At 51.2% G+C, this 17,037-nt stretch overlaps 1 protein-coding gene across 5 annotated transcripts in view; it reads left to right on the plus strand.

Moving 5' to 3' along the window:
* The first annotated feature begins 1,169 nt into the window (after positions 1-1,169).
* Positions 1,170-17,037, plus strand: part of Agap1 (ArfGAP with GTPase domain, ankyrin repeat and PH domain 1) — a 430,070-nt gene continuing 414,202 nt past the window's right edge. For 3 of the 5 annotated variants that reach the window (XM_051154309.1, XM_051154310.1, XM_051154311.1), the window contains exon 1: positions 1,172-1,387. In XM_051154309.1, the coding sequence (XP_051010266.1) occupies positions 1,225-1,387 (163 nt within the window). In that variant the 5' untranslated portion in view covers positions 1,172-1,224. Of the gene's footprint in view, positions 1,388-17,037 lie in introns of all 5 variants that reach the window. The other 2 variants (XM_051154307.1, XM_051154308.1) reach the window with 2 other exon arrangements.

Consider the following 17,037-nt stretch of genomic DNA (forward strand, 5'->3'; position numbering starts at 1 on the left):
GTGAACCTGCAAGGGGCCGGGATAGACCAAGCGGCTGCAGTTTGGAGCCTACAAAACTCAGTTGTGCATTTTCATGGAAAAGACTGCCTAGAAGCCTCCGTGGAATCCCGTCCCGCCTCCCATGCCAGCTTCAAGTTCAGTTTATTGATGAAACATGGACCTTGAGTATCCCAGGGGAAGGGAAGTAACTCTCTTGCTGGATTCAGAAAAGGAGGCAGAAAGTTGTTAGACGGGGGGAGGGGACTCCAAGCGTCGCAGAGGTTCCTCTAGCGCTCTGCTGGCAAACAAACAAAAGCGCGGGGCGGGCAGGATCCCGCGCCACCTTTCTAGTACCGAGGCGCGGGGGCTGGCATAGGGCAGTGGGGACAACTAAGAGGGCCCAGGGCGGCGAAGGATAGCTCGCAGATCCGCCCGCTGGAGTAGCGTCCAGGAGCCCCGCGGGGGACCGCCCAGCGCGCTGCGACGCGGGCGCAGAGCGCACCCCACGCGCGCGGGCCGGCCAGCGCCAAGGACTACAAGTCCCAGCAAGCCCAGAGGCAGCGCGGGGCGGGGTCTGGCGCAATTCCCCGGGATCCGGCGCGCTGGGAAGCGCCGCGGAGGACGCAGCGGCGGCTGGAGGGCGGCGAGCGCGGGCGGGGGCGGGGCCGACGTGGGCCAGGGCCCTGCGTGCCAGGGAGGGGGCTGGCCGGGCAGCGGCGGGCGGCGCTCGGAGCGGTCTCCGCAGCTGGCAAGGCGCCCACAGCTCGGTCCCGGCTCGGCGGACGGCGCAGGGCAGCTGAGGGCCCCGGCGCGCGCGTCAGCGCGGGACTCACAAGCGCGCGGACCCAGCCGCAGCCGTGCGCCCCGGAGCAGAGCGGCCACTGCCCGGGGGCCTCGGCCCCGGCGCTCGCAGCGCAGCGCTGCCTGCGCTTTAATGGCTGCTTGGCCGGCCGGCGCGTAGGGGTGCAGGCGGCTGCGGCGCGGGAAGGCACCCGAGCGAGCCTCCTCCGCGGCCGGCCGCGCTCCATGGCGCCGCGGTTTTCCCGGACGGCCCGCTGACCCGGGACGCTCGTCCCTGACATGAACTGAGCTCTTCTATTGCTTCACCCGCGGCTTTCTTTTTGCTCTTCCTCGGCTCCGTGCTCCCCGGGGGCTGCGGCGCCCCGGGTCTCGGTAGCCCGCGGGCTCCGGGGCGCGGGGCGGCGGCGACGGGGGGCGCGCGGCTTTGGGCGCCGTGCCTGCACCATGAACTACCAGCAGCAGCTGGCCAACTCGGCTGCCATCCGGGCCGAGATCCAGCGCTTTGAGTCGGTCCATCCCAACATCTACTCCATCTACGAGCTGCTCGAGCGCGTGGAGGAGCCGGTGCTGCAGAACCAGATCCGGGAGCACGTCATCGCCATCGAAGGTGAGGGCCAGGCCGCCTGGGGCTTCTGGAAAGCGCCGGGGAGCGGGCGCCCCTGGCGCGGCGGGGTGTGTGCGCGTGTGTGTGCGTGCGTGTGTACTCACGCGGCTGCCCGGCCGAGAGAGCACTGCGGTGCCTCTTGCCCTGCAAGGCCGGCGGTGTAGCCAGCCTGCAAGGGAAGATGGATCGTCCGCGTTCGTTTGATAATGGACAATGGAGCCTCTCCTGTGAGAAAGTGGCACGGTGCCGCTGCGTCCTGGGCCGCCCGCACGTCCCGTCCGGGCCCAGCCGACGCCTGGGGGCAGCTGCCTGGGATGGCGCCACTCGATCCGTGACAGGTTATCAGGCCGGGCCTGAGCGTCTGTCTTGCATGGACGTTGAAGATGTGTTTTGAGAAGCGCTGCTGCTGGCGGTGCTGTACCGGCCAGTTGCTTCATGGCTGTCCTTTTTCCCAGTTCCCGAATACAGGGGAGGCATTGGGACTTGGTGCATGTAGGGAGCCACAGGGACCCAGGCTGCATCAAGTCCAGTGCTGCCTGTCCTTGTGCAAATGCTGGGCATTTTGTACTCAAGTCCTGGGTCAAATTATAACCCTTCTAGGGAGGCAGGGCACTTCCGAACACGCTCTTGCTTTTAAAGGGGGCACTTTAGTACACTTGCCACTTGGAAGCCACCCAGGAGGAGGAGGAGGAAAAGTGGATGCTCCTGCTTTCTGTAAGCCTGTGTGTCCACAGAACACTGTCCTGACCCCAGTGTCAGGCAGGGCCATATCCCTGCAGGGGAGATAGGAGCTGGCCGCTATGCTCTGCCTTGTGTTTGGACCACTGGTGTTTCCCGTTTCTCCCCTACTAGGCTCCTGAGCCGCTTCCTTGTTTTGTTTCTCTGGGCCTACCACCACTTACCTGAAGGAGCAGGTGGCATCTAAGTGGGTGATGTGGTGTCATAGTCCATCCAGTGGATTAGCAGCCTGCCCTCTTGAGTTGCTGTTGGCCAGTGACAGTAAAAGGCCTGCAGGTGGCTTGTTCTAGTATAATACTGTGCCTGCCAAAGGCTGGCGAATCCTCTCTCCTGACGACCATGGGAACCTTCCAAGTCCAACGGGAGTGTATTTAAAAACAGGTGCAGGTACTGCCTCGGGCTCCTCTACCTGTGTGAGAAGGCCTCGGTCCCCCCCCCCCCCCCCAAAGCTTGGCTCCTGTGCGTCTGAACTTCTAACCCCGAAGTGTTTGGGTTTAAACTTGGCTGCTTGGGTGGAGAAGGTGGAGGCTCTGTTGCTGATCCGCTTGGCATTTGGCAGCCTCCTGGACTTGAACCATGTCCCAGGCAGGCTGGGAGACTGACTTAACTATCCATGGGATTATATTGTAATTCCAGGGGAGGGTCCAAGCAAGCTCCATCCTTCTGGAGGGACAGGCTCTCAGTGCACCCGTGACCTCCTGAGTGTTCATGGTTGCCTGTGGCCACTTCAGATGCTTCCAGGCCTCTTAAGAGCCATGACTTCTTGTGTGGAATCTTGTGGTGTTGAGGGCACTTGTCCCCCCCCCCCCTTATGCCCCTTTGCCCCAGTTGATGGTGAGGAGATGTAGCTGATGGGTTCCTCTGAGAGTAGTGTCTGGGTGAAAGGTGCTCGTGTTTCTCTCAGATGACTCTGCTCAGCTCTCTGGCTGTGGACACAGGAGTCTGATGAAACCCTTTGAAAGCTGGTGCCAGGAATGGAATGCACCTGCCTGAGCTCCTTGTTTCTGAGGAGGGGAGGACCTCCAGCACAGTGACTTGTTTTCCATTCTGCACTTTGGGGTCTTATACTTGTAGTAAGAAGGTGTCTGTCCTTCCTTCCTTCCTTCCTTCCTTTCTCCCTTCCTTTCTTATTGTTCTTCCACAATTATCCCTTCTTGATACTCACCTTAATAATACCCCTTTTTGATTGTAACCTTTGTCATTCTCAATAGAACGTAAATTAACGGATGGATCCTGCTGGAGACTTTGATAATGCTATTGTTTTTGTTAGGACTAGGAATGCCTGTGTATGCCAGGACTGTAGTAAATTCAGCGAGACTGGGGAAGCTGTCATATCTGCCTCCGTTCTGGGGGATGTTATCTACAGTGGCACACTGCTTATTTGTGGAGAACTTGAGACCAGACTTTTTGGTATTCTCAATGGCCCCATCTTATAAGGGAGGAGGTGGAGGTCTGGGAACATTTCAGGGAAGTTGTTCAAAGGCATCTCTGAACTAAGGGGCCACTTAAGCCCCCTATCTTCCCAAAGCATCACTCTTTCAGGACCTCACCCTGTCTCTTCTAATTAAAATCCCAATTCACTTATTATAACAGAATGATGTTTCCATGTCAATGTTAAGATGTGGTCAGGTCTTAACATCTGCTCCATTGATGTCTGGCATGGGGAGAGGGTTGCTAAGTTGTGGTAGCATGATGTTCTTGGGTAGGAAGAGAACATTTTTATTTTTATTGAGAACTTCATACGTGCATGCAGTGATCAACTTCACCTCCCGACTTCATGTGCTTTTTCCCTCTCTTTTTAAAAACACCGCGTCCTTTTAGTGCTGTCTGCATGGATGTAGGGCTGTTACAGGAGCATGGGAAACTCTTTTTGGGCTCCACATCCTTGAAGAAAACTGACTCTTCCTCTTTGAAGCAGTCATCTTGCCAGTAGCTCCTCAGCTAGGGGTGGGACATCATGAACCCCCCTCCCCCCATCCATGCTTGGATTTTGGCAGGTGTCGTCCCAGGTGCCAATTGTTCATGTGCACAGCAAAAACTTGTTTTCACTGCAGATATCCACTGTAGTCTTTCTGACCCTACTCCTGTGATGACTCCTGAGCCTTGATGAGAGAGGGTGGGAGTGTTATACAGATGTTCCCTTTAGAGCTGGTCGTGCCCTGGTTTCTTATTCTCTGTATATTGTCCAGTTGCAGGTCTCTATTAATCTCTATTGCAGGAATAAACTTCTCTGATGAGGATTGAGCAGTGCAGTAATTATGGGTATAATGATTAATATAGGGGGCAGTTTATTACTATGTCCACTTAACAGGATAATAATATTAGGTTCACCCCAGGGGCCTATGGCTTACTCATGAGTTTTTGGCTTAGTTAATGGTACCAGAGAGTAGTTGGCTACTCCCATAACATTTGTGCCACTAATGCACATATTGCCATATGCCTGTGGATATATCTTGCCAGGCTGTCATGGTTGTAGCTTGTGGGATTCACAGCTGGGTTAAACTGTCTAATACTTTTAATTCTTGGTAGCATAAATAGAGCCTTCCGTCACTGTGGAAGGTAACCAGTGGGGAAGAAACCCTGAGGCCAATACCAGCTTGATTTCATGTCCTGTGATGCATGTATGTATGTATGTATGTGGTGTCTTTAGCTATAGGACCTTACTGTCAAATTCTAGAAGTTAACTAAGTGATGGCAGTGGGCTGTAAGGAGGGTCTTGTGGTATCCCACTGATTGGTAACATTTGGAGGGGCTGGGGCGATGGATCTGTGCTTAAGAACATTGCAGTTCTTCCATAGGATCCAAGTTCAGTTCCCAACATCCTTCAGGTGGGTGCCTGTAACTCCAGCTCCAAGGGAATCTGAGACCCTCTTTTGGCCCACGCAAATGTGGATACCTGCAGACACGGCATGACATACACATGCACCCCACATTTGGATAGCTGTGTCTTCGCTGATGCTAGACTGGGAAGGCATTGCCTTGGTTGTACAAGATGACACGTGCTGGGAGAAACCATGACTGGAGCACGTGCTGGACCACCACAGCAACTGAAGCGAAACCCTGTGCCCGCCAGACGCAGACTCACATCTCTTTCTGGCTAGGAGTGAGCATGAGAGACCGAAGAGTGTGAATATTTAAGGAAAGGATAAACACATCATTTAAAAAACAAAAACAAAAACAAAACCCACCTGCCCCCCAAAGCCAAACCAGTCATTTCCATAGCTACCTAGTTATAGCTCTCTCTCACCTGTGGCCCCCTCATCAAGTCCTTTGGATTGTCATAACAGGAGCCCCTTTCAGCCTTAGGAGGACTTTTGAAGATATACTTTCCGTGTTGACAGTGCATGTCAGCATTTGGCTCTGCGTTGTGTGTTTAAAACTCACTGCTTTCTGGCATCTGCATGAAGTTTTGCTCTTGGGGTGAGGAACGACCTTGGGAAAGAGGAAGATGTTTTGGTTGCTGCTCATGTCATAGTGAGTCGATTTTGGCCTCTTTGGAAAATCTCTTTCAAGACGGAGGAAATATATTTTATTTAGTTGTGAGAGCCCAGTGAAATTTCCAAGTAGCATTATATTGGGGATATGTAGGCCTGGGATATGTGTGATTTTCATCCTCCTCAACCGAGTTTATAAAAGCATTACCTTGTGGGTTTGTTTTGTTTTTTTAACTGTCTTTTTTTTTTATCTCCACACCCCTTTTATTTTCTTACTCTGAGAATCTTCTTGACTCCTGAATCTTTGTGATTTAAGGAAACACTAATGATTAGTTTCACATTGGGCCCAGCAGATTTCTGCAGGTGTCCTGCAGGGGCATGGCCTTCTGTGGGATGTCCAGAAGTGAGCCCGGGACCTCCCTCCCCTCCACCAAGCCTCCTGAGTAAGCTTCCCCACTGGCTTGTCAAAGACTCTTCCTGGGGTGAGTGGGTTGAAGCACACCAGCCCACCACTTCTCTTGTTAAGTAAAGCTTGTTGCTTTTTTTAAGGCCAAAGCCTTTATTAGCAGCAATCGCATGTTGTACCTCAGCTTGTCATCAGCAGAGCTGGGATCCGCATGCTCGCCTAGTGCTCACTCACTCAGCCCAGCAGTCCACTTCAAGCATACCAGGCACTGTTGGGAAATTCAGCCAGTCTCTGCCATTGAGACTCTCCCCGTCCTCAGTCAGCGTTCATGTGGCTGTCCTAGCCAGGTGGTTGGTCTGTATACACCTATGCTCTGCCCTCATCCACCACAGGAGGGCTAGAGGAGCCAGGGCACGGGCCTTCCACACAGGTGTCATGAGCAAGTTTGACAGCTCTTTGGTTGCATCTGAGCTTCAGCTTTTGGAAACTGTGGAAGATGGCAGGGGAGTCTGCTCAGTTCCGTGATGCAGCGGGGGTGTTTAAAATCTGTGCCCAGTGGCGTGCTGAGCACTTAACCTGCGTTACTACAGGTCATCATGTGGTAATCTGCCAAACGTGGCTACTACCCTGCTGTGTGACAAAACTTATTTTGGGGAGACACAACATACTCAACTCCAGAAGGGGATCCCATAGCAGACTGACGTGTAGATATGGCAGAGTCCAATTTGGTGAGCCATTGAGTTTTATTGGGGTTACTTAGAGGAATATAGGTGAGGGGTCACTTACAGGAGCAGAAATGACTCAAAGAGAGCTGCAGCGCCAAGGCCTGCCTAGTGTGGGAATCAGCTCACAAAAGCTGGCAATCTGGAGCACAACTCAGCAGGTTGGAGAGCGTCCTTTGTGAGTGACTCAGTTGGTCTAAATGTCTTGTAAGTAGATCCCATGGTTTCTGTTTCTTCCAAGCAGCTGGTCTGATCTCAGAGTCATTGCTGCAGCTTGGTTTGTCAGAGAGGAACTCCTCAGCTTTTATTGCCTGCTCCAGGAGGGCGGGGCCTAGTGATCTGGTCAGTTTCAGGGACTTCCTAGATCTGTTTTGTGTCATTCCCTTTCCTCTTTAAGGAGTTAACCTGCAGGACAGGATGTTTCAATCTCAGCAGAAACTGTTTGACAACACACCTTTGCAACTCAGGAAGTGTGCAAAATTTACCCGAGATGAGCTGCCTGGGCCAAACTGCATTTCATTGCCTGAGATAGAGTTGGAAGCCCTGTTGTGTGTAATTGCTATAGCCATTTGTCTGGGCATTTGAGTTGTGTACCCTTGACCCTGGACGAGACAGTCTGCAGGGTACCCCAAGTAATTGTCTTGTTCTCTGTGGAGTTGCTTAATGCAGTAAACGTGGAAACTCGGCAACTGTTTGTTTAGTCTGGTTGCTGCAGGTGTGTATGTTTAGGGAAAAAAAGTTTCTTCCTACTGCCGTGGGCAGGTCTCCTCTTCTTTGGGCTCTGTCTGCTATGCTGCTGGTGGTAATTCAGGTTTACTCAGAAGTGGCAGTTTGGCCACCTCCTTTGGAAGCTGCTCTGTTGACTAGATGTTGCTTCCTGTTGAAACCTCATGCCCAAGCAGCACAGAAAGCCCTCACAATCTGGTGACTTTTATGTATGGCATGGATGCCCCTTCTCAGAGATGCCGGGAAGCCTGGTGCAGGCCAGGGTTACCCAGGGTGGGCCTTGCCTCCCTGGAGTTGAAGCCCTCCTGCTCGTGTCTGAGCTTGGCACTGGGTGGCCATTTCCTCCCAGGCACAGGTCCTTACCGCTCACTGCGGGGTGTGAACTGAGTGACCCTCTTGCAGAAGTGAAGTCTTTGTCTGGTGCATAGAAGTTGGGGCTGTGCAACTTTTGTATTTAGATCAATAGCTTCATGGGACCAAAACCTCATGACATTTTCTTTACTGTTTTCAGGTAGGGGAAAGGAAAAGCTTGATAAACTTTGGTGGCTTTTCTTTTCTCTTTTTTCTTTTTTTTTTGTTTTTTTTTCGAGACAGGGTTCCTCTGTGTATCCTTGCTGTCCTGGACTCCCTCTGTAGACCAGGTTGGCCTCAAACTCACAGCGATCTGCCTGCCTCTGCCTTCCGAGTGCTGGGCGGCTTTTCTAAATCAGTAGTCTCCAAAGGTTGGTGGTTGTCTCTGATAGGAGCTGGTTCAATTCAGAGAATCAGCATATGACCCAGGTGGATCAGTGTGTCACTGATGTCATGGAGACTGAGTTGTCATTCAGTGGGCCTCAGATTTAAATGTTTAAGCAAATGACATCGAGGGCTTGCAGAAACAGATGGCAACACAGTCCCCTGGTTCTGTAGGGCTGGAGTGGGCCCAGGAACTCATATTTCTAAGAAGGTCTGCAGTTCAGGCACCCCAGTTTGGGTAGAAAAAAAGAAAGAACACTTTCTCTGGCTGGGCACTTGTCCTGGTCTGCAGTGTTCACAGTCAGTCATCACCAGTTAGTTGCTCAGGAAGTTGCTAATGTCAAAAAGTTGGAACAGTGATAAAGGACTGAACGCCAGGGTGAGTGGTTTCAAGTGCGAGTTCATGCTGTCATAGAAAACGGTGTGAGTGCCCTCTGTGTGTGTGGCGTTCTGGAGGTCGGGGCGGGGGTGGGGTGGGCAGTAGTCCTCCTTAGAAGAGGGTCCAGTAGAGAGTGGGACCCCTGGTTCCTCCTGAGTCACAGGTTGTGCTTCTGGGGATCTCTTCCACCTCCCACCCTCCACCCCCGGCTTTTGGTTCCTGCACATTTAGATGGAGTTCGTTAGTATTTGCTTCTGATGATAATTTGGTAGACGATACATTTTGTCACTGTTTCCCAGCAATAGAGAGCATCTATATGAGAGGTGTTGCATGTTCTCAGGAGCTACAAGAGCAGTGGGGAAGCCTGAAGCACGCCGCTCAGGGAGGAGAGACAGGCCCTGAAGAAGCTGCAGGGACACAGTGAAAACTGCAGCCAGCCGGTCACTACCACCTCTGTTTACATCTAAACCAGATTTTTTCTTCTGCTGCAACCAGATCCCTGGCTTGGCATCACTCCTTCCCTTGCACGCCCTGCAGGCCTTTATAGTTTGCAAGTCTTACCCTGGCTGGCTGTAACTCCCTAGATTGTGTGTGTGTGTTTAATAATTTAAAAAATTTTGATATTATGCATGTTTCTTCATTTCTTGCTTCTGTTTCTTCCTCTCAAACCCTTATATGTTATTGCTACCCCTACTCTCTTTCAAATTTCTGGCCTCCCCCCACCCCAAACACATATATTCAATCTGCTTTGCCTGTGTAATGTTACACACACACACACACACACACACACACACACACACACACACACACACACATCTGCATTCAAGGCTGGCCACTTGGTATTAGATAACATAACACATTGGGGTTCTTCTCCTGGAGAGACGATTTCTTCCATTCTCAGCATTACTTAGGTGCCTATAGTTTTGCTTGTTTATTTATTTTGTTTTTGTTTGTTTGTTTTTATTTTTTTTTAGTCCAGGGTTGAGGCCAAAGAGCGTTCCCTCTTCCATGTTATCATGTCTACTGTCCTCCTTCTTCAAGCTATGTTCAGGGAGCCATGCTCGTGAGACTCTGGTTCTCTGTCATCTCATGGTTTTCTGACACTTCTAGGAGATACCACCTCACAGCAGACTTCTTCTTCCTCTGGCTCTTACAGTCCTTCTGCTCCCCCCACCCCCAACTCCCCTTCCACAATGGTCTCTCAGTCTTAGGCCCAGGAGTTGTGTTGTAGACCTGTCATTTGGGACTGAGCTCCACAACTCTGCATTTTTACTGCTACAGTTTTCTGTAGTAGTCTCTATTGCCAAGAGAAGTTTCCTTGATGAGGGGTGAGGACTACACTTACTTGTTGGTAAGTTTAGAACTAGTTAGGAATTAGGCTGGTTTAATAAAGCACTGATTGTAGCTTCTTCTCCTTCACTAGGCCTGGATCACTGGATAGTTTTGTGGTATCAGGCAAGACTTGCTTCTTGTTGAGTAGAGCTGTTGGCTATTGCCAAGCTGTGGGTGCCACTACTGTACCCCTAGGATTACTCTGCCATGCTGCTTGCTTATGTATGTATGTATGTATGTATGTATGTATGTATGTATGTATGTAGTTTGTAGGTATCATAGCCGGGTAACTTTTGGTTGCTTCCCTTCATTGGGAGCTTGCATGACATCTTCTGGTACATAAGAAGAGGCTTTCAGGTCAGATCCAGCTTGCATCTCTTGGTCCTGCATGGGTGTCTTCAGCATTAGGATTTACCTTCCACCTCATGGCGTGCGGGGCAGCCAAGGGGATTAGTAGTAGCCTACAGTGTTTTCAGAGTCTCTTGGACAATCCTGAACAACACTTCAAAAGGTGTTGAAGTTTTTCTTAGATGGTCTATGGCTTTTGGGGGCGAGACTTGTCAGTCCAGATGGGAAATTTTCATTTAAGCTACTTATAATAGACAAATGTCAGCATATAAATATACATAAGTATTTTTAGGCAGATAATAGTATGATTCCTTATGACTTTTTCAGACATCCTTACTGTGATTTTTTACCCCTTTCCCTCCCTTCCTCTCCCTATTCTTTCTTTCATCTCCCTCCTCAGATCACTTGTACCTGCTATTTCCCTCTCTGTTGGTTTGGTTTCATGGTTCCAATACTCAGACGGACCTGTGTCCCCTCTGCACCCCCCCCCCCCCGTGTCCCCCATCCTGATACTCAGGGACCTTTGAACCCCCAGCCTAAGTGGTTGAGCCTGGAAAAGCCAGATGAGGCTTACTTATTTTTAAAGCCCAGGTTTGGGGTTCCGAGCTGGTGCTTAGCTGCATAATTCCTCCTCTTTGTTAAGTACCTTTCTCTGAGAAGGAAAATGCACTCTGCAGATGTTAATCTCTGATCTTTGCAGTGTCTGTTATTTTTGTTCTGGGGTTGGAGAAGAAAGGCTTGGTGTGGTGTTGTAGGGAGGGCTGGCCTCTGAGGGCACGCGAGGGACTTCTGGTACCCCTTGTCTGGTGCTCTGGAACCTGGACCCAGCTACGAACCTTTCCTGAGATTGGAGATGCCCCACAGAAGGGGCCAGTGTAATCTTTTAGCTGCAATCTCTTTACCTTCTTGTGCTGTCTACTCACAGCTGACCAAGGCCAGAGGTCAAAGGGGCATCAGGGTTGTGTCTGGGGCCGGTGCAGGGTGGGAGTAGCAAATACCACATGGGCAAAAGAGGTTGTTAATGGAGTCTTTGAATAACCAGCCAAATAGCTTGTTTGTGTGCAGGGTCGGGATATTTTCCATAGAGAGCAGACTAAATATAGGCTCGAGGGTGGGGACCAGGACCCAAGAGGGGGCTGTCATCTCCCTGGTATTGTTTCTTCCTCTGTAATCAGGACTCCACCAGCCCTGAACAGGTGGCTACCCTGCATGCTCTGGGAGCAGATTGGGTTTTTGTTTAAGCAGGCTCATTTGCACATTTCACACTTCTCCCGCTGTTTGGTAGGGATTGTCTTTTTCGGGCTGCAGTGTTGGAGTGTTTGTTCAGTGTTTCTGTACAAGCAACTGTCTCTTCCTTAGAGCTGCTCATGGTGGCTGCCTGTCATAAGCATCATGGGTAGGAGCTTTTAAGGGTGGGAGACACTTTGCTTCTGTGAGAAGACTTAATGCTCACCGTATTCACAGTCGTTTCTCTCCAGTCGTGTTGACATTCAACAGGCTCTAGCAAATTGGACCATGCTGAAACCAGCAGACCTCACGAAACCTCTGGTCACCATAGTCTCAGATCACAGTCTAAGAAGGAAATGGTCATTTTGGGGATGTTTAGTTTTGATGCAAGCATTTTAGCTTTACTGAACATGGGTGTACCTACTGAGGACATTTGAAAAGAACTTAGCATCTGCTCTTTCTATTTTCATAAGAGTTCCCTTACTCTCAGGATTGGGCACTTGTATCCCCTATGTTTGCCATTACAAGGACAAAATACTAGACAAGAGCAACTTAAGGAAGGATAAGTTTATTGTGCCCCCCAATTAAAGTCCATTGCATCAGGAAGAGCATTGTCACCATGGTGGCAGGACAGCGAGGCTCCTGTCACATTGCACCACACTCAGGAAGTAGAGAGTGATACATGAGTGCTGGGGCTCAGCTCACGGTCTCCTGGTCCCCTTTTGATTTCGGCTAGGATCCCAGCCCATGGGATGATGTCACTGTGTGTCTCCCAATTGAGGAACTCCCGTCCAAGTCCAACTATGCCGGGAGGCTCATGTCCTAGGTGACTGAGATCCTTTTACGTTGGCAGTCGATATGAACTGTGGAGTCTGTGTCATTTTAAAGCTCTGCTGTGTGAGTCCTGGGCTTCTGGAAGCCTGCTTGCCCATCTTTGGCAGTAATCACCGATCCTGGGATGCAGCGAGCCATCACCCTGGCCGCTCTTGCTGTGTCTGCTCTGAAAAGTCAGTGGCCGCAGCACTGCTGGGATTGATAGGACTACAGACTCCCTCACTTTCGAGAGCCTCTGGTTTTGACATATAACAAGGACACCCCAATTCCAGGAAGGAAGGTTTTGCGTACTAATGAAAGCAGACCACACGTGGGTAGCAGGCAAGGCTCCACTGTGCTTCTTGTTCCATGGGACAGGCACATGGGTGTCTGCTCTTGGCTGTTATGACTGACACTGTGTGGCCTGCTCTTAGGTGAGTCTGTATGCACTTGTGTCCTCATTTCTGTTGGGGGCACAGGCTGAAAGGGAAGTAGGGTCCTCTGGCTTCCTCCTTCCCTCTGCACACAGCAGCCAGGACACCAATGCTTAGACAATAAGGGTTCATTTGAGTGTACTCAGCATGGTGGGCTGGTTGCTGCCTCTCTGTGCAGAGCTCATCCTCTTCACTGTTAGCTTTACAGCACTCCCCTATCCCTGGCCATGTTTTTCTGCTGCTAGGACCGTCTGGATGACTCTTCTCTCCTTGATTGAATAACACACTGTTTGTATGCAGCTGTGTGTGCAGCCCTGCAGTGAGCAGCCCCACCTTTGGGTGGGACTGGAGTTAGGCCCCCATGGGCTCCGCCTGGCTTGGGGTGGACCTTGGGTAGTTGGGGCATGTGGTCAAGCTGGAGTCCCCTCACCCTCTGCACCCTGCCCTGGGGTATTGTGCTTCCTTGGTATCTGAAAGGCAACTGGCTATGGAGCTTGACCCCAGCTGTCTGTGGTCCTAATGGCAACATAGTAACGCTGGCCGGTGGCTGTTGTTTGTACAATCAGAGCTAAGACACAAAGGAAGAAAGAAAAGCCAAGTGTTGCCAACTGGATTCTCAGGGGGTTGCTTTCTTTGTTCTTGCTGCTATGTCCCAGGAGCGGCCCCTCCCCCTCTATAAGCCTAGGCCTGCGCCAGGCCAACCAGGAAGGACACAGGGACATAGATCAGGGCTGTGGGAATTTCTCCAGTGGCTTTGCAAAGACAAATATTTCTTTTGAGGGTTGGTGGTGGGAGGGCCTCGCTTCTCCTCACTTTGTTTGGGATGGGAAGAAAGCTAATGTGGGAGCAGGAGAGAGATTTGATCCAGTCCTTGCCACAGCAGAGCTGGTGGATGATCAGGGCATTGATCTTTCTGTGAGGTGGAAGTCAGGGGGGGTCGGTGCTTGGAAGCAGGAGAGCATGAGAGGCCTGTCAGGCCATCACAGCCTACATAGCAGGGTCCGAGTGGGATCATTGTGCAGAGCAGGTACGGTGGGGCTGTAGAACAGGGCTCAGGTGGTGGGCAGTGGCAGGGGCTGTGAATGGTTGCCTCAGGGCTTGATAAGAGAGGTAGGGACCAGGCTGGGGTTTGAGGTGGGTCATAAAAATTTAAAAGATGGCTGGGCAGTGGTGGCGCACGCCTTTAACCCCAGCACTCGCCTTTAACCCCAGCACTCTGGGAGGCAGAGGCAGGCGGATCACTGTAAGTATGAGGCCAGCCTGGTCTACAGAGTGAGTCCAGGACAGTCAAGGATACACAGAGAAACCCTGTCTCGAAAAAAAAAAATTATAAAAGATGTGGCAGGTGGGCAGCCTAATAGTGCCTGAGAGCCTTGGGGTACGGGAGAAGGAGGTGAGGGAACTGAGGTTTTATCCTGGCAACAGGGGATCAGGGGCTGTGAGGTTTGGGTGGAAGGGAAGTGTTGGTCACATGATGGTTCTGTGGGATTTGTAACTGTGTCTCTGTAGTGATGGGCTTGGAGGTCTGGAGTGGCAGGAACAGGGTTACAGCCTCTGTCTGGCTATGATTGTCATACAGGTGTTTGTGATGTACCGCAGTCTCTTTTGCGCGTGGCTGCCATGGCTATCTCTGTGGACTGAATTAGCCCAGGAGTGTGCAAACTGATTGAGAGTGTATAGACCACCTGGGTTGTAATGGTCCCCAAAGTCTCCTAACCAAGAGGACTTTTGTGACACGCACTAAGTATATGCCGCATGGTGCCTGTGTGAAGCATCTGTTTCTCAATACCGGTTGTGTATATTTGCTCACATAAAGCCATTGGTCTATGGAGTTCCAGCCTTGAGAGGTACAGAGGTCCAGAGCTTGCTGCTGGCCTGCTGTGGGCGAGCTGGGGGGTGCACTTCCGAGGACACCAGGAGGTTGGAGAGCTCACAGCACGGTGGGACTGAGGACATTGCTAGGCACTGAGCCCTCAACCTCAGCTTGAGGCTCCAGAAGCCATCACGGCAGCATTTGTAACTGGGGCTTTTTTTCCAGACCTGACATCCATTCTTGTGCCTGGCAGGCCTAGGATTCCTGGGTAGTACGTGCCCTCCCTAGCCAAGTGAGAGCCACATAGCCTCGGTTTTGTGGGAAGCCAGGACGCTCTTCTACCTGCACTCAGAGGCATTCGCTTGCTTTTGCTGTTGAGGGCGTGGTTAGAGTGCACGGTTCCCCGGATTGATGCAGCTCTCCTTTGGGCACCTTTTCCAGCACCCTCTAGATCTGTCGAGCAGAGAGTACATCCCATTCAAAAATGGCCTGAGGTTTGTGTGACCATGTGGCTTTTAACCAAGTGGTTTGGTTGCTCACTCAGCACATCCCAGGGGCCTCTTCTCCTCTTAGCATTTTAAGATGAAAACCTGAAGCATACAGAGGAGCTGAGTGGCTGTCTGTCTGCTGCCTGAGCGTTCCATGTCGCCACCCTGTGTCCCTCTTTCAGATTGGAGGGCAACCCAGTGGGCACTGTTTTGTCCATGGCAGAGTTTGTCAGCAGTGGCTTGGAGCTCCAAGGGTCTGTATGTGTGGGTAGGTACAGTGGAGACGAGGTGCCCATTAAGGGGGATTGAATGAGAGGCTGTCTCGTTTTTTTCTGAGGATACTGTTGTAACATATGCTTGGCGGGGGAGCAGCTTTTTCTTTTATTGTGTTAGCACTGATACAGTTCACAGATGAGCCCAGAGAGAAGCCTGCAGCCTGACTTAAGTAGCAACATGCACAGACACAGGTGTGCACACATGCATGCATGCATACATGTGCTCATTCTGTCTCTGTCTGTCTCTCCCTCCCCCTGCCTCTCTCTCTCTCTCTCTCTGTGTGTGTGTGTGTGTGTGTTTAGAAGGGTCCCACATTTTTACCTTTGTAGTTTGGGGGACGTCCTAGGATTGCTTTGAGCAGTTGTTATGTTGCAGAACACAGAGGTGTCCCTGTAATACTCTGCTTTCTAGAAGCAAACTGACGACGCCTTTAGGATCACAGGCTTGATGACACTGTTTGGTCTACTGGGGACAGAACATGCTGACCTGCACGTCTGGTCTGGAAGAAGCGTAGGCTTCTTCCAAACCAAGTTGCCAGGGCGCCTTGAGGAAGGTGCGTGCTCACTCCTGCACCATCATTTCTGTATCTAAGACCCATAGGGTTGGGTTTTATTTTTTTGAGACAGAGTCTCATGTATCCCAAGCTGGCCTCAAACTCCCTGCATGTTTGAAGATGATGTTAAACTGCAGATCCTCCTGACTCCAGCCCCCAAGTGCTAGTTTTACAGGCGCATGCACCAGCACTTGGTACTGTTTTGTTAGCTACGGTGTGAGATGGGCTCTTGCTGAGTTGCTCAGGCTGGCTTTGAACTTTTGCTCTACCTGATGTTGGGATTACTTCTGTTAGCCATCACACTTTGCTCCAGCTGTTTTGAGGGGTCCTCCTGCCTCTGAAGTGACACATCCGTTACTCCTTTGTTCCTGAAGCCAGGACCACATTGACCTGGTATGGTTGGAATCAAAAAGGGTCCAGTACATCTCACTAAATGTTACCCATCAGACCCCCTCCACAGCCAGCATAGCCGGGGGGGCGGGGCGGCAAGAGGGGGTGATCTCAGCATTTTCCAGAGGAATGTCCAAAAAGGAAGAGCATACCCTGAGTGTGCCTGTCGTGTGCATGGTGTGTGGCTGATAGAGCCTCATGTGTCTTGTATAGTGTGCACACCCAGGATCTTGCTGGGACACCTGAGTGTGTGCACAGGATCTGCTGGGGAGACAACCAAGAAATAGACTTTAGTGCCTGCACCAGATCTAATGTACCAGGTTTGTATCAGGTGCAGAAAACTTAAGGTGTGTGTGTGTGTGTGTGTGTGTGTGTGTGTGTGTGTGTGCGCGTGCGTGTGTGTACACGTACACCTCCTCTCTCTGAGAGCAAGTGCAAGTATTCTTCTTAGTCTCAGTTGGGTCCTGGATGCCGGCCCTGTACCTGTGGCAGGTGTGCACCAACAGGATGGGATGAAGGAATGGAACTCTACTGTTGGGACGAGCGCCGGGGCGGCTCATGTCACGGGGTGTGTGGCATCCTGTAACCAAATGTCGGCTTTTGAAACAGCACCTGCCTTCAGGTGCCGTAGGAAGATGCTGCACCAGGCTAATCGTGGTGAACTTTTCCAGAAACGTGTCTAGAAGATCTTTTTTCCATGGTTACGGTTACCTTGGCTCTTGTTACATAAATCCTGTTAGATTCAGATTCAATCGAGGGTTCCGTTTTTTTTTTTTTTTTTTTCCATATGACCTAAGCCACAAGACTAAGCTAGCCTTTATTTATTCTGAACATAAAAC

The sequence above is a fragment of the Acomys russatus genome, chromosome 12 (genome assembly GCF_903995435.1).
Source record: "Acomys russatus chromosome 12, mAcoRus1.1, whole genome shotgun sequence".
NCBI lineage: Eukaryota > Metazoa > Chordata > Mammalia > Rodentia > Muridae > Acomys > Acomys russatus.